This window comes from Pipistrellus hanaki (assembly GCF_964339955.1).
Source record: "Pipistrellus hanaki genome assembly, chromosome: 3".
NCBI classification, from domain to species: Eukaryota; Metazoa; Chordata; class Mammalia; order Chiroptera; family Vespertilionidae; genus Pipistrellus; species Pipistrellus hanaki.
In genome coordinates this window covers 142,370,737-142,390,960 of record NC_140505.1, presented here as the reverse complement: position 1 = coordinate 142,390,960, position 20,224 = coordinate 142,370,737, and the positions used below count along the sequence as shown (strand labels likewise).

The following is a 20,224-nucleotide window of genomic DNA, read 5'->3' as shown; positions in this document are numbered from 1 at the left end:
TTCTATACATCAATTCAGTATATTTCCACAATATCTGTAATCTAGGTATTTTTCACTATTTTAATTCTCTCCTCAGACCTTTTCTTTAACATTTTCCTTAAACTCCTTCATGTGTAAATTTGAAAATTAGTACTTATAACCACTTGGTTATAAGTACTAATTTATTGTCAGTTTTAAATCTATTGCATTTAAAGTTTTCACCTCTAAAAAACATAATATTCAGTAAGAGTCTGACATTGCGGGGTTAGCATGGAGCGAGGGAGCTGGTTTGTTCATGGCATTGTACTTCCCTGTTGCCTGTCATGTGACTAAGCCCGTGGGACACAGAGGCATCAGGCAGCACAAGGTGCTCTGCCAGGCAGAGGAGTGGGAGACAGGTAACAGCGACTTTACAACTTTGCCAAAATGTGTGCGCATCTGAAAAAAGCCGAAAGGGGATATATGAAAAGAATAGTTGGAATCAAGGTGGTGAGACGATGAATGTTTTTCCTGAATTTTGTACACTTTTAGCAATGTTCTATTGCTTTACTGTTTAAAATGAAATCCTGTAGCATACGTTTACATTTGATAACATATCAAATCAGAAATAATGCTGTATTTTCCTAATATAATTATAAAACAAGGAGTGATTATTTATTTATTTATTTATTTAGGCAAACCTCCCAAGCATAGGTACTCAAATGACTGCCAGCTCTTTAGAAGCAGTCACCTGTGTGGTATTCTCATTGCTTAGAATCATTTTTCAGCCACATTTAAATAATGTGATTTGGGTGGTTCTAGCAACAAATGTGGAAACATTAGGGCTGAGTACTTCATTCAAGAGGAAAATAAGGCCCTGGCCAGGTAGCTCAGTTGGTTAGAACATTGTCCAGATACTCAAAGGTTATTGGGTTCGATCCCTCATTAGGGCACATACAAGAAGCAACCAATGAATGTATAAATAAGTGGAACAACAAAATCAATGTCTATCTCTCTCAATCTCTCTCTTTTTCTCTCTAAAAATCAGTGAATAAAAAATATTTAGAAGGAAGGAAGGAAGGAAGGAAGGAAGAAAGGAAGGAAGGAAGGAAGGAAGGAAGGAAGGAAGGAAGGAAGGAAGGAAGGAAGGAAGGGAGGAAAGAAGGAAAGAAGGAAGGAAGCCAGTGTTGTTCAGTGGTTGCGTATTGATTGACACATGAACCAAGAGGTGGTCACTGGTTCAATTCCCTATCAGGGCACATGCCAGGGTTGTGGAATCAGTCCCCAGTAGGGGGGGTGCAGGAGGCAGCTGACCAGTGTTTCTCTCTCATTGATGTTTCCTTCTCTCTATCCCTCTCCCTTCCTCTCTCTCTGAAATCAATAAATATATATTGAAAAGTAAAAATAAAAATAAAACTTTCCTGCATCATGTGAAACAGTCATGGGACATCCAGATATTGATTCCTCAGCTGCAGAATCTAACCAAGGCTGGCTCGTAAGGCTTCTTGGATATATTATAATCAAAGATGGTGATAAAGCCATTCTCCTGTTATTTCTTTTTCTTAACCCATGCGTTCCCCCCTCAGGTTTTCACTGGAATTTTCACAGCGGAAATGTTTCTGAAGCTCATAGCCATGGATCCCTACTATTATTTCCAAGAAGGCTGGAACATTTTTGACGGATTTATTGTCTCCCTCAGTTTAATGGAACTGAGTCTAGCAGATGTGGAGGGGCTTTCGGTGCTGCGATCTTTCCGATTGGTATTCCACATTTCTCAAATTTCTTTTTACGTTTCCTATATTGCAAATACCAGAAAGAGTTTTGTATAAGTTAATTTGATTTTTAAAAAGCCTTAGCTATATTCTACTCCCAGTTCCAGTTGGCTATTTATTGGCTTGGCTAATAAAATCTTGAAAATTGTCCTGCTAAATTGTCCTGCTAAACACCTAATATAGAAGTTAGTTTTTAAAATCAATCAGCGAACAGGCATCAGTTTTAGGAAGTTCCTCATAAGGTAACGATTAATGTAAAAAATGAAGGACTGTGCTGAGACCCTATTTGGATTTGCTTGTGGACCTGTTTCTTTATCCGAACATCTCTCTGAAATGGCAAAAATTCCTCCTTATTCAAAGATGGCTTTCCTCATTTCTTCTATTTTGATGACTCCTTCCAGAAAATGAAAATAAAATAATCTTTAAAAAATAAATATTGAAATTAGCTATTGAACATTGGCTTTGTTTTCCATATCATTAACTAAGACGAATTTTTTAAATTAATGTATTTGAAGAAGTTAATGTGTAATTACTGAAATGACTCTGAAAGAATAGTAACAGTATCAGAATAATTTCCCGTTAGCATCGGTATAAGTGACGTGCTGAGTCCCTTGAGAAGCTTTGTGGAGCCCGCTCAGACAAAGCATCAGAACTGGCTTAGGTTTCTCCCTATTGGGAAATACCTGTGCACTTGCAGCTGGAAGAATTTAAGGTTTTTTTCCATCAGGTTAGTCAGCATATCTAAGTAAGAGAATTGGAATGGAGTAGAAATACTTGTAAAATAGAGATCTCATTCAGTTCAAGTCACAAATTTAACATCTGCCAAGTTTCTGGAACCTCTGCTTACTATTCCTTGGTTAGGATCCAGCCCACAGTAGACTTTTTGAGAATAGTTCTCATTATCTACAAAATGGGAAGCAGGATTAAAACATAGAAGGCTTAGCACTAATATTCTTAATAAATTAGAAGCCAGTCAAGAGAAAAATATATGAGTGACCCAGATATACACAGAGAAACATCTGGTAAATCTTGAACCCTCAGATAAGACTAAAGTTTTCAATAAAATAAAATAAAAATGTTTAAATTGATGCTGTTGCTTCTATTAGAATTCCTGTTACATTATCTTTTAGTTGTTAACTTATGACATCTGATGATAACCTCACTATCATCATTCCATGATAGCCTTTATGCATTCTCAGGCTGTTAGCCAAGACCTTGTAATCTGTTCACATGAATGAATTAGAATATAGAAATTTCATGATTTACATACAAAAGTTCTGTCTTCTGAATTGATATGAACCCAGGGTGGGGCAAAGTAGGTTTGCAGTTGTGAGTACATGAAACACAGTGTATTCTTGTATTATTATTTGTTAACTATTGTATTATTTTCCCTACAAATAATTGTAAACCTACTTTTGTACTAGGTATAGTCCCTTTTCAGAAGATGTTTGACATGTGGAACTGCCCCTTCTTGGAGGTTGTGCTTTCCTTCCAATTATTCCAAACATATTGCAAAGTTTTATATCATCCGTTGATTATTTATTGGCAAGCAAAAAAGCAGCTATTTAGAAGTTTTAAATGCTTTTTTAATGACAATAATTTATTGTCATTGTCCTTACCATATTAATCTTTTTGTTCACTACATATCATGTTTTCTTGATATGCCCCCTGAGAAATTGAGGGAAAATTAATAGGAAAAAGATATGTTCGTGTATGGCTTTTTAAAGAAGTAGATTGGCTCATGGACTAAAACCAGTATTTGTGGTTCCTACTTCTAAATCTTTCACTTCCTGTAAAATTACTCAGTTTTCCCTTATTTGTTTCTCAGTTTCTCCCATTTTAGTCCAAGACTGTTAGAAAGTCCTGGGAATTTCCCAAGGGTGCTCAATAAAGTTAAGCTGATCTTATTAATGTTTTAAGCTTTTATTTTAGCCATGTGGTAAGAAAATGGATGGAGTATCACTTGTTTTTTGTTTGTGTGTGTGTGTTTGTTTTTCCCCTCAGCTCCGAGTCTTCAAATTGGCCAAATCCTGGCCCACCCTGAACATGCTGATTAAGATTATTGGAAATTCAGTTGGTGCCCTGGGCAACCTGACCCTGGTGCTGGCCATTATTGTCTTCATCTTCGCTGTGGTGGGGATGCAGCTCTTTGGGAAGAGCTACAAAGAGTGTGTCTGCAAGATCAACCAGGACTGTGAACTCCCTCGGTGGCACATGCATGACTTTTTTCATTCCTTCCTCATTGTCTTTCGAGTGTTGTGCGGGGAGTGGATCGAGACCATGTGGGACTGCATGGAGGTGGCAGGCCAGGCCATGTGCCTCATTGTCTTCATGATGGTCATGGTTATTGGCAACTTGGTGGTTAGTACTAACTCGTACATCTTACCTTAGCCTAGACGTCCAGTCTGCTTAGTCCTCCTAGTATCTTCCATGTCTGTGTTGGTTTTTATTCTTTCTTGTCCCGAGAACTCTAAGGTACAAATAAGGAAAGGAAGCTGCTATTTACAGAGGCCTACTGAGTCATAAGCCCCGCAACCTGCCAACATTTTTCATAGTTATGGAAATAAACTCAGCCAAGTGACTTCTCTGAAACTCACATAGTTGATAAATGTCAGGACTTGTATTAGATCCTAGACATCAAACTCTATACTCTTTCTACTACAAAAGTTCCTGTCTTCTAAACCAGAATTTCTCAACTTTGACACTATTGACATTTTGGGTTAGATAATTCTTTGCTGTGGGGCTGTCCTGTGTATTGTAGGACATTTAGCAGCATCCCTGGCCTCTCTTCTTCAGTAGTGACCCCACCCCCAAGTTGTGACAACCAAAAATGTTTCCAGACATTGCCCCCTAGTTGGCAAAATTGCCCTACATTAAGAACCACTGACCTAACCCATCTTAGGGTTTTATTTAATTTCTAGAAATGACAGATTGCTTTCTTGCTCTACTTTGATCTGTCTGCCTGCTGTTTTCTGCCTCTGATTCACCAGCAGATTTTAACACCTTGTTTCTCAGAGTGTGATCTGAGGACCAGCAGCAATGAGATCACTTGAGAGTGTGAGACAAATGCAGGACTTAGGCCCCACCCAGAACTACTGAATCAGAATCTGCATTTTTAACAAAATCCCCAGGTAATTGACGTGCACACTAAAGTGCGTGGGAGCACTCACTTCTCAGATCAGGCTGAATCCCATTTGTAAGTGTAGGGGAAGGAGGACTGGAAGAAGCACACTCAGAGGATCCCTTGTCAGCTCATCCATGTTAGTTCTCTTCCCTATTCTGCAATAGAGAAGCATTACAGTAGAGGGTTCCTACTTACCAGCCTCTGAACCAGCTATAGCCACCTCTTCTGTAACGTTTTCTGTTTTAACCTCTCCCTTTCTCCATACCTAACCACTGTGCCTCCGTCCTGATCCCTCTAGTGTTTCCACTTCTTCAGTGAACACAGCTATTACCTACTAGTATGTAGTAGGATCAGCATTAACCAGCCCTGACTCACCCCAGTTTCTCTAGTCTCCCATTCTCAGCTGTCTCAAGGACAGCTCTCCATAACTGTCTACAGATACCTGAGCACATGAGAAAGCCACCTATTATTTCTTCTTCTGATGACACCTTCCCAGGTTCCCCTTTGCTCACTGCTGCTCATCTAGTCTCTAGGAATCTGTAACTATAAGTCTCTTCTGACTCTTTTCTCCCCATTCCCAGTAAATGTTGGATGTCTTTCATACATCTTCCTTCCTTTTCTGTATATACATCTTTCTTCATAGTCTAAGATCTGCCCCTCCCTTTTCATTTCTATAACCCATCCGGTATTTCTAGAAGACCACCAACATCATAACCACCCAGGTTTCACTCATTAAAAAGGTCAAGTCCCAGGCCCTACACCAGATCTACTGGATCAGAATCTCAGGTGAGGCCAAGGAACTATGTAGTTTTAACAGACATCCCACCACAGGAGATTCTTGTGCATTCTAAGATTTGACATCTCTATAGCCTAATCCAGACCTTTATCAACTCGGGCAAATACGTCTCCTAACTCCTAGTTCCTAAGGAGTGGCTTTCTCAAATCTATATAATCACCTGTGACTCCTTTGCTCAAGAACCGATAGTGGATCCGATTAAAATTCAAATCCCTCAATTTGGCCTTCAGAGCCCTTTCCATATTACCAACATGCTCCTCTTTAATTCTACAGATGGCCCAGATAATCCAGATATGTATATTTCATGTATTGTTTCCATCCTCCCACTGTGTACATACTATTATCTCCACTTACAATATATGCCTTACTCTTCCGAAGTGTGACAAATTAAGAACCAAGTATAAATCAGAAAGTGAGCATCTCTCCCACTTTTCAAAAGTAATCTTTAATAAAAATAATTAACATTAATGACCAATATAGTAAAACAGGAAATTAAAAGAGAAGAAAGAAAGAAAGAAAGAAAGAAAGAAAGAAAGAAAGAAAGCTTGTATCCAGTGGCTTAACACTAAGATATACAACAGAACCATCACTGTCTTGTAAAACTATTTTAATTTGATAAATGTTAGGAAAACAAAATTAATCTTTAAAATGAGTTGGCATGAAATGTATCTTTGTTCTGCCTTCTTGGTTTGTTGTATGAGAGTAGGGCTCTCCAAGCCTATTTTTTCTGACATGGGTCCTCCAGAGTATCTCCTGCTCATAAGCATTTGGTGTTTATGCACTCTTTAATGTTACCCGATAATTCATATCTACCTTTTTGGTTTTATTTTGGGGGGATTTTCTTCCAAAATGGACACAGACTTTTCTTTTTCTGTTAATAAAAAAGGTAACCAAGGTACACATACACACACATACATACGTATATATACTTATATATGTAAAACTATAAAAGAACCAAGAAAAGAGGTGCTAAACGCCTTATATTACAACCAAAAATCAAACACGGTGCTCACCTAGTCACATGAGCATTTAAAACACTATGTGGGCCAAGCAAAACTCAATAATAAATTCTTGAGTGTGTTACATAAATCTGTAGGCTTCCAGTTTCCTAGTTTAATGGATAACCTAATACTACGCTACATTCACTCTCCTTTTTCCTGATGCTTCCGGTGCAGGTGCTGAACCTGTTTCTGGCCTTGCTCCTGAGCTCCTTCAGTGCAGACAATCTGGCAGCCACGGACGATGACGGGGAAATGAACAACCTGCAGATCTCGGTCATCCGTATCAAGAAGGGTGTGGCTTGGACCAAAGTGAAAGTGCATGCCTTCATGCAGGCCCACTTCAAGCAGCGTGAGGCGGATGAGGTGAAACCCCTGGACGAGTACGATAAGAAGGCCAACTGCATCGCCAACCACACTGGTGCAGACATCCACCGGAATGGTGACTTCCAGAAGAACGGCAATGGCACCACCAGTGGCATTGGCAGCAGCGTGGAGAAGTACATCATTGATGAGGACCACATGTCCTTCATCAACAACCCTAACTTAACCGTGCGGGTGCCCATCGCTGTAGGCGAGTCCGACTTTGAAAACGTCAACACAGAGGATGTTAGCAGCGAATCAGATCCTGAAGGCAGCAAAGATGTAAGGTCCCAGCCTAGAAGCCAACCTTGATCCTGTGTGAGAACAAACAGGGCTCTGTCAGCTCCAGATGTTGGTTCAGCTATGGGCTTTGTAGAGAGAATCCGGAATAGCCAACTCATACACATGCACCCTTCCCCACCCTCCCACCCCCCATTGCCATTCTAGGCCTTCCCTAGGTGACCGAGATTCCTGAGGTGTTCCTGGATCTATCTCCATGGCTCCTGGATCATCTAGGTCAGAGGCTGGAGTATATCCTCAAGTAGTTCCCTGCCATGAATCTGTTTGAGCGGAATCCCTGAGACCAGCCTATGGCCTCATTTGTTTAGGGTGGGTTACTGTCATCTGTGAGTGCATTCTAATGTTATATCACATCCTGACAGAGGTTTTGGAGGCCCTGTGGTAATTGTTTGCCCATCATGAGTTGGATGATGATGACTTTAGAATAAGAATTTAGGAGAAAAATTATAGCTAGTACATCATCCACACGAGAGGTATAGAGTAGTCAGTGGAGAATGGACTTGTTGCCACAGAGTCTCTTGATCTTGATCTCCCTTTTCCTTGCATATCTAGAAACTGGATGATACTAGCTCCTCTGAAGGAAGTACCATCGATATCAAGCCAGAAGTAGAAGAGGTCCCAGTGGAACAGCCTGAGGAATACTTGGACCCAGAAGCTTGCTTCACAGAAGGTGGGGGGCCAGGAGGGAGGGAGGGAGGGCAAAAGGCACTTGCTGTTTATGGTGTCGCTAGGGATAGTGGTTGTATGGGATGGTGGGGACTCAGTGGCTCTCTTAAAGAACATTGTTCCCCACCTCATCATTTTGAGGGCAGTTAATACTGTTTTCCCTGCTCAAACTATTTTTTTTAAATAAATCTTTATTCAGGTTATTACAGATGTGCCTCTTTTTCCCCAATAGCTCCCCTCTACCCGATTCCCCCCCCCCCAAATCCCATGCCTTACTACCCCACCCCCGTTTCTGTCCTCATCCATGGGTGTAAGATTTTTGTCCAATCTCTTCCCTCACCCCTCACACCCTCTTCCCCCCGAGAATTGTCAGTCTACTCCCTTTCTATGCCTCTGTTTCTATTATATTCACCAGTTTATTCTGTTCATCAGATTTTTTATTCACTTGATTTTTAGATTCACTTGTTGATAGATATGTATTTGTTGTCACTTTGTTGTTCATAATTTTTATCTTTACCTTTTTCTTCTTTTTCTTCTTCTTAAAGAATACCCTTCAGCATTTCATATAATCCTGATTTAGTGGTGATGAACTCCTTTAGCTTTTTCTTGTCTGGGAAGCTCTTTATCTGACCTTGAATTCTAAATAATAGCTTTGCTGGGTAGAGTAATCTTGGTTGTAGGTTCTTGCTGTTCATCACTTTGAATATTTCTTGCCACTCCCTTCTGGCCTGCATAGTTTCTGTTGAGAAATCAGCTGAGAAATCTGTTGAGAAATCGTATGGGTACTCCCTTGTAGGTAACTAACTGTTTTTCTCTTGCTGCTTTCAAGGTTCTCTCTTTGTCTTTTACCCTTGACATTTTAATTATGATGTGTCTTGGTGTGTTCCTCTTTGGATTCCTCTTGTTTGGGGTTCTGTGCACTTCCTGAACTTGTAAGTCTATTCTTTCATCAGGTAGGGAAAGTTTTCTGTCATTATTTCTTCAAATAAGTTTTTAATATCTTGTTCTCTCTCTTCTTCTGGCACCCCCATAATTCTGATGTTGGTACGCTTGAAGTTATCCCAAAGGCTCCTTACACTATCTTCATATTTTTTTATTCTTTTTTCTTTTTGTTTTTCTGATGGGTGTTTTTTGCTTCCTCATATTTCAAATTTTTGGTTTGATTCTTGGGGTTCTCTAATCTACTGTTGAATTTCTTTTTTTTTTTTTTAAAACAATATATTTTATTGATTTTTTACAGAGAGGAAGGGAGAGAGATAGAGAGCTAGAAACGTCGATGAGAGAGAAACATCGACCAGCTGCCTCTTGCACACCCCCTACCGGGGATGTGCCCGCAACCAACATACATGCCCCTGACCGGAATCGAACCCGGGACCTTTCAGTCCACAGACCGACGCTCTACCACTGAGCCAAACCGGTTTCGGCAACTGTTGAATTTCTATATACTTTATTTCAGACAGTGTATGCTTAATTTCTGACTGGTTTTTTTGTTTGTTTGTTTGTTTTTTTCATTTTTTTTGGCATTCGCATTAAGATCCTTGAAAGTCTCACTAAGTTTTTCAGAGTTTTCTAGAAGATTTTTGAGTAACCTTATAACTCTGGTTTTGAACTCTATATCCAGTAGTTTGCTTTCTTCCATTTCTTTTATTCGTGTTTCTTTGTTTCCGCATTTTGGCTGCTTCCCTGTGTTGATGGAGTGGCTTTGTGTGGTAGGTGACCTATTGGGCCCAATCACCTGAGGTGGACACTGTTGGTACACCCCTTTATGGGCTATGTGCACAGTCTTGTTGTAGTGAAGCCTTGATTGCTGTTGGTACACTGGGAGGAATTGACCTCCAGGCCAGTTGGCTGTGAGAACCCATTGCGTCTATAATGGAAGAACTGCTGTGCTGGAGACACCTTTATGGGGCAGGACTTCCTTCAGTGGGTCTTTAGTGCTCACTGAGTCTGCCTCTTGAGTGTATCACTTATGGATGTGAGGAGTTGAAATCTGGTGTCATCTCACACTGACCGGTAGTTACACTGGCTCCTAGATCTCCAAGGAAGTGCAAGTCAGCTACTGCCTGAGGCCACCCAGGAGCTACAGGGAGATCTGCAGATTTTTTTCTGTTTGTTTGGAGTTTGGAAGTTTTGGCACTGTCTGACCCAGCTGCAGTTTATTAAGTTAAGCTGTGAAAAGGCAGGCCATTCATATGCAAAAGCCGCTGCACACTGTTTGGGTGAGTTTGTAAATTGGGTGGGGCAGGATCTCATGGAATCACCAGAGCATAGCAAACAGCAATGGCTGCCAGTCAGCTATCTCTGTGTCTCCACGTCCTATGCCCCAGCACAGTAAACAACGATTCCTATGAGCACCTCTGCGAGAAAGCCACCCTCACTTTCCAACCTGATGCCAGACAGTCCAGTTTCTCCCCACAGGAGTCTGGATTCCTAGAGTCTCGCCGGAGATTGGAGTTTAGAGCAGTCAGGAGCTTCTGTCTCCTTCCCATTGAAAAAGACTGCACGCCCAATCACCAGCCCGATTCGCACTACTCCCTACCTCTGCTTTTCCAGCCTCTGCGCGTCCTACCTGGTCTCAGTGCACTTTTCTCTTTCCTTCTAGTTGTAGAACTTCTACTCAGCCAGCTTTCCTGTGGTTCTGGGTGATAGTCGTTTTGTCTTTTAGTTGTAGTTTTGATGTGGTTGTGAGAGGCAGCATGTACAGGTGTATACTTTATGCCGCCATCTTGGTTTCTTTGAGCCCTGCTCAAACTATTCTCTAACTTTGTTTTCTTTTTTGTGAATCCTCACCCAAAGATATTTTTCCACTGATTTTTAAAGAGAATAGAAGGGAGAGGGAGTGACACAGAGAAACATTGATGTGAGAGAGATACATTGATTGGTTGCCTTGGGCATATGCCCCAACGAGGGCCAGGGATCAAGCCTGCAACCTGCAACCGAGTTGCATTCCCTTCACTGGAATTGAAGTCATGACCCAGCACTCTAACCATTGAGAAAAACTGGCCAGGCTTTTTCTTTTCTTTTTTTCTTCTTTCTTTCTTTCTCTTTCTTTTTCTTTTTTTTTTTTTTTTTAAATAAGAAACATCAGTGATGAGAGAGATTCATTGATTGGCTGCCTCCTGCACACCCAGCACTGGGGATCAAGCTCACAACCTGGGCATATGCCCTGACCGGGAATCGAACCATGACCTCCTGGTTCATAGGTCAATGCTCAACCACTGAACCATGCTGACCAGGCAATCTTTTTTTTTTTTTTTTTTTAATATGTTTTTATTGATTTTGTAGAGGGAGGAAGAGAGAGGGAGATAAAAACATTGACAAGAGAGACATATCGATTGGCTGCCTCCTTCATGCCCTCTACTGGAGTTTGAGCCTACAACCTGGGTGTGTACCCTGACTTGGAATTAAAACTGTAAACTTTGCATGGGACAGTGCTCAATCAACTTAGCCACCCTGGCCAGGGCTCTAACTTTTCTTTGTCCACTTTCTCTTGGCATCAATCTGAAAATTTCCATTAGGAAGGCCTTTTCTGTCACGGCTCTGTCTGCCTCTTGAGCACCCTTTTCTTTCCTCACTTTATGGGACATCTTCCCAACTCCCGAGGGCCCTGGCAGCCTTGCAGCAAGGCCTCAGCCTGCGAGCCTCTTGACTTCTTTATCAGATGATCTGATTCATCTGCTGTGCTCCCAGCTGTGTGGTGGGGCAGCATCTGGTGGGGCTGGGAGATAGAGGAGAGGGCAGGGCCGGGCGGGACATGTTCACGGTCTGACCTGCCTCTCCCCCTGGTGCCAGGTTGTGTCCGGCGATTCAAGTGCTGCACTGTCAACATCGAAGAAGGCCTGGGCAAGTCGTGGTGGATCCTGCGGAAAACGTGCTTCCTCATTGTAGAGCACAATTGGTTTGAGACCTTCATCATCTTCATGATTCTGCTCAGCAGTGGCGCCCTGGTGAGGTCCGGGGAGACTGTGATGAGGGACTGGCTGGGGAAGGGTTTATAGGAACTAGTGGGAAAGACTGCCTGGGGCCCAAGACCAATTTCTCTGAGAGCACTGATTGGCTGTGGGCCCAAGAATAATGGTCTGTTGAAGTGCTTTGGCTGGTGCTTTGAGCCTTTGGGATTAGAATCCACACTTATCCACACCCTGATCTTTAGACTCGTCATGATCACTCTCAACCCTAAGGCTACCTTTTCATCAGGTCTTCACCACTTGATTTGCCCCAGCCTAAGCAACTTCCTAAAATGAACTCCCCTTTCTCATCTAATACCTCAAATCGCTTGCTCTTTACTTTTCAGTTGCCCAAGGTATGGAGGAGGAAGTGTCCCTCCACCCCCTCACCCTTCACAACCTACTATCTTTGGAGAACCTGTGGCCTCAGCAGCTATGTAGAGTGTTAGATCTCGGGTACACGGGTTATTTCTATTCCTGTGCTTGTACGTGGTCATTAATCAGTGAGACTTATAGGACACTGAACACACAGGCTCCTGCCTGCTAGGACTCATTTTTTCTGGCATTTGCTTTCACGTTGAGCTGGATTGTAGCTGAGGAGACCTGGACAGGATCTCGGATGAGGGGCTGCTTCCTAGTTGAGCAGATTTGAGGACAGCAGGGACTAGAGACACAACACGCTTTCCTTCTATTTATTAAGGGATTATTAAATCTTATTTAAGGTTTTTGAAATGTTTTTAAAGAAGGTGGGCACATTTACGTGGGTGTGGAATGAAAGCTTAATCTGGAAGCAAAGAAAATAACAAGGGAGAAACCCCAAATTCAGGGTTACAGATCCCACCAGGGCCTTGAGAAGTTTTGCTGACGTGAGATAGAATAAGAAAAGGTGAAAGAGGCAGTAATACGTGGTAAAGAAGAGCCCAAGGATGGCCAAGGACCAGGTGTATGTAGGAAAGTGTCAGCACGAAACCTGGAGGCAAAGAATGGTGGCTGTGTCCTTGGTCTGAGTGAAGGGGAGCCCCCGCCCTGCCCACCCCTGAGTCCTTTCCTGCACCAGCAGGCACTCACTCAGCGCGTCCTGGGGCACTGTGGGCACCACCAGGACAGACAGCCTGCTCTCTGCCCTCCGGGAAAGGAGGGTCAGACCAAGGCCAGTGGCTGGAGGAAGGTGTTGTGTTATTGTTGCCGTCCTCCTTCAAACCTAGTGAACGGAAACCTAACCTAACAGGGAGCATGGCCCATCCTCTGATCCTCCTTTTCCCCATCGCAGCAGTGAAGTAAACGTTCTAACTTTGTTTACTACTCACCGTGACACTGTTTATGTATCAAACTGAATAAAACGGGATGCGTGGCTCAGCACCGGAGGCCCCGTGCAGTAGTAGGCATGAGACTTAAAAACAGCACAGCGAAGCCACAGCTGAGTTGTCCCACAGGGACTAGAATGTGGCTGTGCTGACACCTCAGGAAGGGGATCAGAGCCTCCAGTGACACGAAGACCAGTTTGGGCATCTCACCTGTGCGGGGCTGTAGAATGGATTTCTGCAAATGGAGTTAAGGGGGAGCAACATGGGAGCTGCTGCTGTTTTCATGGAGGGTATTTATTTGTACCAAGATCCTGAGGACTGTGGACCCGTGCCCTCTGCCCCCACGGTCCCAAGGACCGGAGCCCCCGGTGTCCACGTGTCTCCTCTTTGGAAGATGGGTCTGGGGCGGCCCAGCGTGTCCTTCTGGACTCTTCAGAGCCCACACCTCCATTTGCGTGACCGGGGACTTTTCCCCACCTCCCAGGTTTTCTTTTTCACACTTGAGGAGATCTCTTCTCTCGGCACCACACTTGTACAGTCTCCCACTCTGCACGTGGAAATGCTCATAGCTTTGTATCGGAGAATTACCTCACTCAGGAATTCCAGAGAAAGAAAGTATTACTAAGATTTTTTTTACCTGACAATCTCCCAGCCCTGTGGCCCTCTGTCTGTATCTGTGACATCAGGGGCTAAAGGAGAAAATATTTCATCATATTAATACATAATATTGACAAGATTGTGAAAAAAAAAAATGGAACCCTTACACATTGCTGGTGGGAATATAAAAAAAAAAAAAATGGTGTGACCACTTTAGAATACAGTTGAGCAGTTACTCAAAAAATTAGGCATAGTGTTACCATATGATCTAGCCATTCCCCTGCCGGGTACATATGTCCCAGGGAAATGAAAGCATGTCCAGATAAAAACGTGCTCGCAGTCGTCCAAAGCAGCAGCATTCACAGTAGTCAAAAAGTAGAAACGGCACAAATGTCCATCAGCTGATGAGAGATGAACAAAATGTGGCGTAGCCGTTCAGGAAATATTACTCCTCGGGAAGAAGCGAAGTACTGATGTGTGCTACAACATGGACGGACGCTGAAAACACCGGGCTCGGGAACGATCTTATTTACGTGAAATGTCCAGAATAGGCAGGTCTGTAGAGGGAGGAAGTAGAGGAGGGGCTTCCCAGGGGAGATAGACGAGAGGGGGACCGCTGGAGGACGGTAATGAAAATATTCCAGAATGGATGGCGGGGATGGATGTACAGCTATGAACACGCTAAAGGCTATTGTACACTTTAATTAGCTGAATTATATGGTTTGGCTCAATAAAACTTTATTTTTTTTTAATCGTGTAGCAGGGGAGTAAAGCGAAGAGACGGGAAGCTGCCAGCCCCGGTGGGTGACGCTGCGGCCGAGGCAGGGCTTGTTTGCCCTCAGGCACCCCAGGCAGCTGCTGCCTCTCTTCCAGGCCTTCGAGGACATCTACATCGAGCAGAGGAGGACCATCCGGACCGTCCTGGAGTACGCAGACAAGGTCTTCACCTACATCTTCATCCTGGAGATGCTGCTCAAGTGGACAGCCTATGGTTTCGTCAAGTTCTTCACCAACGCCTGGTGCTGGCTGGACTTCCTCATTGTGGCTGTACGTGTCCTGCTTTCTGCTTCCCACCCCTTTTAGCAGGAAAACAAAACCGGGTTTTCTTCTCCTCGTGGCTGGAGCGGCCTGGAGCCCCGGGGGGGGAAGGCCAGATGTAGATAGATAGAGGTTTGGGTAAGTTGCTTTCGGAGCCGTCAGATCTTGCCTTTGGGAAGGGAGGTCTGAATGCATTTGCTCCAGGGACTGACCAGCCAGCCAGCTCTTTACCCTGGGGGTTTGGCTTAGAAAATTCAGAGGTTAGGAAAGGGAAGTGGAACCCTTGGTAGCAAAGCCCCCATTTTTCAGGCCGGGAACCGGAAGGCTCTTGTCCCAAACAGCGGGATGTCCTCTTGCTGCTGCCAGGAGAGCGGGGAGGGCTGAGGTGGGTGCCGCTGGGATGCAGGTGGAGGGGGGTCCAGGTAGACTCTCCTGCTGACTGTTCCCGTGACCTTCGTCCAGCTCACATCTTCACACCAGACTGGTCTGAGCCAGTCTGTTCCTCAGGGAGAGGGGAGCTCACCCCCAAATGAAGCCCCCTCTGCCCCACAGCACCATGTCCACGGTGACCCTCCAACTTAAGAAAATCCTTTTCTCCTCCAGGTTCCAAGACCATCTCCAAGGCGTGGCTGCCGTTACGTCCCGGGTTATTTTTCAGGGTGGAGGCCGCTGCATCTGTGACTGTGTCTCCCCCCACCAGCACTCGTTTCTCGTTGGCTTTTCTAACCGTGGTGATTGTCTCTGATTCTGTGTAATAACTGAAGCTTTTCCTCCCGCCCAAATCAGCATTTGAGAGAGAGGGTGCATGGGAATGTAGGGTCAGGGCCTGTGGAGATTCCGGTTCCTGCTGAGGGCTGAGAGGTGCCAAGAAAGTAGAGCGTGTGGGGGCCCAGTTGGTGCGTTTAGGATGTAGGTTTGTTGGCTGCATGGGAAGCTGTCTGTGGAGGCTTCCAGGGTCCAGAACAGAGCAGCACGGGAACCCTTCCTTGGGTGGCAGGAGCCCAGCACTCGGCACAGCAGTGATCTCTGCTCTATAAATGCATCCCTTTCCCAACAAGGTCTGCCGCTTCCACGGTTCATGTCTCTTTCCAAGAGCGTCCCTGTGCCTAAGGGAGGTGAGGAGGTCACCCTTCGCTCTTAAAGTGAACCAAAGGTGGTTCCCCAGAGGGTGCCAGCCTGCCACCCTCCTACCAAGAGGTGTCAGCACGCCCTTTAGCAACGCCTGATAGCGCCTTGTGGTAGAAGGGCCCCTGCCCCCCACACACTGAGACTTGAGCTCTCAGAATTAAGGAATGGGCTTGGGGTAAGGCCAAGAGTACTGGGCCTGCTCTCTTTCCAGAGCAGGGGACCACTGAGCATCAGGTGGCACACCGAGGGGAGTCCAAAAAGCCCTTCCCCTTCCGGTCCTTCCGAGAACTCAGACAGATACACCCACGGCCACGCTCCTAATGGCCCCAGGGAAGCTGCGATTTCTGCTGCCTCCACTGTCCACCCTAACCTGAACCGCCATCTTCCTCCTCTCGGGGGTGGGCAACCCCAGAATTTGAGGATATCAATCAGGAATCTCACATCCCTCTGGTACCCAAATAAGCTGCTAAAAGCGTTAACAGTTCTGCACATCGCTGTTTATTCAGCAAACATTTTATCACTTTTTATTCTCAGTGTCAGGGAAGTAAAAAGCATGAGACAGGCATGGAGCCAACCAACAGCAATCCCTACGTCCCTCCAGCTTTGGGGAGTTGTTGCATTCTTACATCGCCATTAGCCTGACCGCGGCTCCTGAGAACGCCTCTGCCAGTGATTAGTGAGCGATAGCCGTTCTCTGTGTAGGATTGTCCCAGGAGCCTGGGGGCCACAGGGTGGGCAGGCGTGCTCCAGCCCCCGGGGAGCTCACACGAGCTTGCAGGGCGGCTGTGGCCTGATTCAGGCCGGTGGTGATCAAGCATCTGGGAACAAGGCTCTCCCAGGACCCCCTTCTGTTAACGTCTGTCAGGCAGACAGTCCATTCAGTCTCACGCATCAGGTGTTTCCTGAGATCCACAACGTGCAGAGCCTGCTGCCAGGACTTGTGGGGACAAATACAGAGAGCAGAAGACGGGGGCTCTTCTGCGGGCCTGGAAAGATGAGGCACATGCAAACGGCCATGGCGGAAGCAGAGAGCGCTAAGTAGGGGCAGTGCGGGGATGGACCATGGCTGCGCTGGTTGCCATTTTTGAGTTGTGGATGGAGAATGAGGCGTGGACTGACAGCTGGAACTGGCAGAGCTTTCGCTGTCCTTTGAGTAAGGTACTAGTGCCCTTGGCATGTTAGGTCATCCGGCAACGTAAACACCTTAGGTCCTAATTCAGCGTCATTTCTTAGACACCCTCTTCTTCCCACTGGTGACTGGTGTCTGAATCTCTTAATCGTCAGCATGCTTATTTCCTTAATGAATTTTCATTCTTCCTATTGCCCCTTTGAGCTCCTATGAGTACTTTTTAGAATAAGGAGGTACTCCAGATAACTTATAAGGCTAATTGCCTGTATGTATAAGCCATGTGAGTTCCCAAACAGACATTTTATTTTGCCCAGGTCCTTGGCTGCACGGGAGGTCTTGTCCTGTGAAAGAATTTCGTCACATCTTTTCCTCAGGAAAAATCGCCCCGTCACACCTAGAGGTTAGCCAGCACGCTGGTTCCCGGGATGGGAACTTTGCAAAGACCACTCACCTCATTCTGAATTCAGACTGCTGAAATGTTCTCTATTTGAAATGTTCACATCATTTTGAAAAAGGCACCCAGTGCCTCCCCCTTTTTGCCCATGTCTCCAGCCATCAATAATCTGAATTTTGACTTCAACTCCTTTTACGGGTTTGGTTCTTGCCTCAAAGTATACTTTAAGTAATGTTCTCACTATCTCTACTGAGAGTCTAACGGGGAGGCTCAGAGGATTATAAGAAAGGCCTCAGCTACTAAGGAACAACCCCGCTAGGATCCTCATTATCTTCCTGGGGAGATCTTGGCCAGATTGACCAGTCAAGCACAGATTATCTCTCAACAACGTTTAGAGCCAACCTCTGGATTGGTGTCTGTACCTTCTCCCCACTTTAGGCCTCTTCGTTATCAGATAAATTATACTCGCCACCACTCCCCCCGAAAAGAGCTGGAGGTCTTCTCGCTTTGTATGGGATCAATAGCCACTGAAAGCTTAGCCTTTAGCAGTCATTACCTGGCAGTTTCACAGGACAGAGCTGAGAAAGGGAATTGAGAACTCAGGCACTTGACTGAGATGGGACAACTTACCTTCAGACATCTCTATTAAGATCTTACTAAGCCCAGCCGTTGTGGCTCAGTGGTTGAGCATCATCAAACTGTGAACAAGGAGGTCACGGTTTGATTCCCCAACAGGGCACATGCCTGGGTTTTGGACTCGATCCCCAGTAGGGGGCATGCAGGAGCAGCCAACCAATGATTCTCATCATTGAGGTTTCTCTCTCTCTCTCCCCCTATTATTTGTGTTTAAGAGTTTACTGTAATTGGCAATGGTTGGCAAAATATACCTCCATGTCTTATCGCTCATGTAGATGAGAGGAAAATGATTGATGGATGCTACTGTGTTCTAGATAAGGCTTTGAGGCCCTTGTCTTAGGAAGAAATTCAACCCTGAACTATGTACCCTTTAAATAACATGAGTAGCCTAATAGGGCAGCATTGAAGTCCAGATTTGTTTTGGACACTACCTGGGATTCCAGAGAAGATTCCTATATTGGTGGATTAGGAGTGTATGCATAGGTGAAAGTTTACAACCCTTTTTAAAATGGAAACTTTTAAGGCTCCCCATCCCTGACCCTCACTCGGTCATTGACCTCCTTCTACCCCCTACCAGTACTGCCCCTCACTTGTAAATATCTTCATTTAAAAAACAACAGCAACACAGTTGGGTGTAGTTCAGAGATGCAGAATTAAATCCCTAAGAGATGAAAAGCAACAGATGAGACTAAGATATGAGTTGTTGTTTTTCTCCTCTAAATTTGCTTTAAAATACCAGTTCAGGCTAAGCAGACCTGTAACCAGAGGGAAGTTAAGAACTGTTAATGGTGGAACATCTTAGCCTATCCCAGCATAAAGGAAAGACTGCTCTAAGAAGCCCAGAGCCCAACCATTCTAGGAGCTGAGCAACTAAAGGTATTTCAGATCTCAGGCGAGCTGTGAGTGTAGGCACTTAGAACCGGGTGTTAAGGGACCATAATGGTAACCGCTCCGAGGACTCTGGAAGAGCATTCAACCAAGACTCTAGGCCTCGAGGCCTGCAGACTGCTCCTGAGCCTGCCAGTAGGTTCAACTTGGGCTTGTTCGGATACCTGTACAGCTCCACTGGGAGGCCTGAAATCCAACCTGCCAGTGTGGGAGGTCATCTGACTGTGGAAGAAAGAGCTCTGGCCTGGGAAGCAGGAGTATGGGTCTTAACCCTCACTTCGGGGCTGTGACGTGATCCCGGGCAAACTCTTGTGCGTTAAGCATATGGGTCTGTCTCAATTTCCTCATCTATAAAACAAAATGTTAAAAATTCTTACAAGGATCTTGCCAGCTGTTATTTTAATGATGAGGAAGTAGAAGGTTGGCTTTGGACTGTTCCGGTGATTATACGGACAAGTATGGATGCCGTTGTGCAGACACCACCCCCCCATCCAAGTCTTCATGGACGTGGAGGAGTCATGGGCACAGTTGATGGGTGGAAGGACCGTTACAGTTAAAAATACTTTAGTGAGTTCTCATAGACTCAAAACTTGGTCAAGAAGTTTCTTCATCTGGTTCTGTTCTCCGTGGGAACTGTCGAGTCAGCCGTGGTACTCATGAATGTTGCCTTTGTTCATGTAGTGACTCACCCGATTCTCCAACAAACAGTGTTTTGTCACCCAGGAGTAAGAGAGCTTGCCCTTGTTGGAAGTCTCTGGTGACTGAGCTGAGGAGGGGGCGGCCTGTGTGGAGTGTGTGTATTTATCTGTATTCTTTTCCATAGGTACCATTAAATTTGTCTGGCTTAATTTAATGGGAGCCTCTGGGACCTGCAGACACTGTAAAGGGCGAGGGTAAGGTTTTTGTCATCTGTTCAGGCTCCTCCTCTTCCAATGGAAGGTCCTCATTCTCTCCCGCTCCCTCCAACCGCTTCCCTTTTCCAGCTTGTGTGTGTCCACCGCCCCCTCTCGAGTTTTCTCTTTCCTTTGTGTTTTTTCTTCTGCCTCTCAACCGCCTTTCCTTCCAGGTCGTTTGAGTCCAAGTTGACGTAGGCAGCTGGTGTCACCCACTCCCTCCACCTGGGGGCCCACCCTGTGGGATCAGTGCTAGGGGCTCTGTGCTAACACTCTGGAACCTCTGTTTTCTT

The 20,224-nt window shown here is 45.0% G+C and overlaps 1 protein-coding gene across 10 annotated transcripts in view; it reads left to right on the top strand.

The window, feature by feature from the left end:
* SCN8A (sodium voltage-gated channel alpha subunit 8) overlaps positions 1 to 20,224 on the top strand; it is a 179,391-nt gene that overhangs the window by 134,827 nt on the left and 24,340 nt on the right. For all 10 annotated transcript variants that reach the window (XR_014794460.1, XR_014794461.1, XM_084877342.1 and 7 more), the window contains 6 exons: positions 1,545 to 1,718; positions 3,735 to 4,091; positions 6,826 to 7,293; positions 7,864 to 7,981; positions 11,770 to 11,924; positions 14,699 to 14,872. Coding sequence is in view for 8 of the 10 variants with exons in the window: in XM_084877342.1 (XP_084733468.1) it covers positions 1,545 to 1,718; positions 3,735 to 4,091; positions 6,826 to 7,293; positions 7,864 to 7,981; positions 11,770 to 11,924; positions 14,699 to 14,872 (1,446 nt within the window). In the remaining 2 variants the exon portion in view is untranslated. The remainder of the gene's footprint in view (positions 1 to 1,544; positions 1,719 to 3,734; positions 4,092 to 6,825; positions 7,294 to 7,863; positions 7,982 to 11,769; positions 11,925 to 14,698; positions 14,873 to 20,224) is intronic.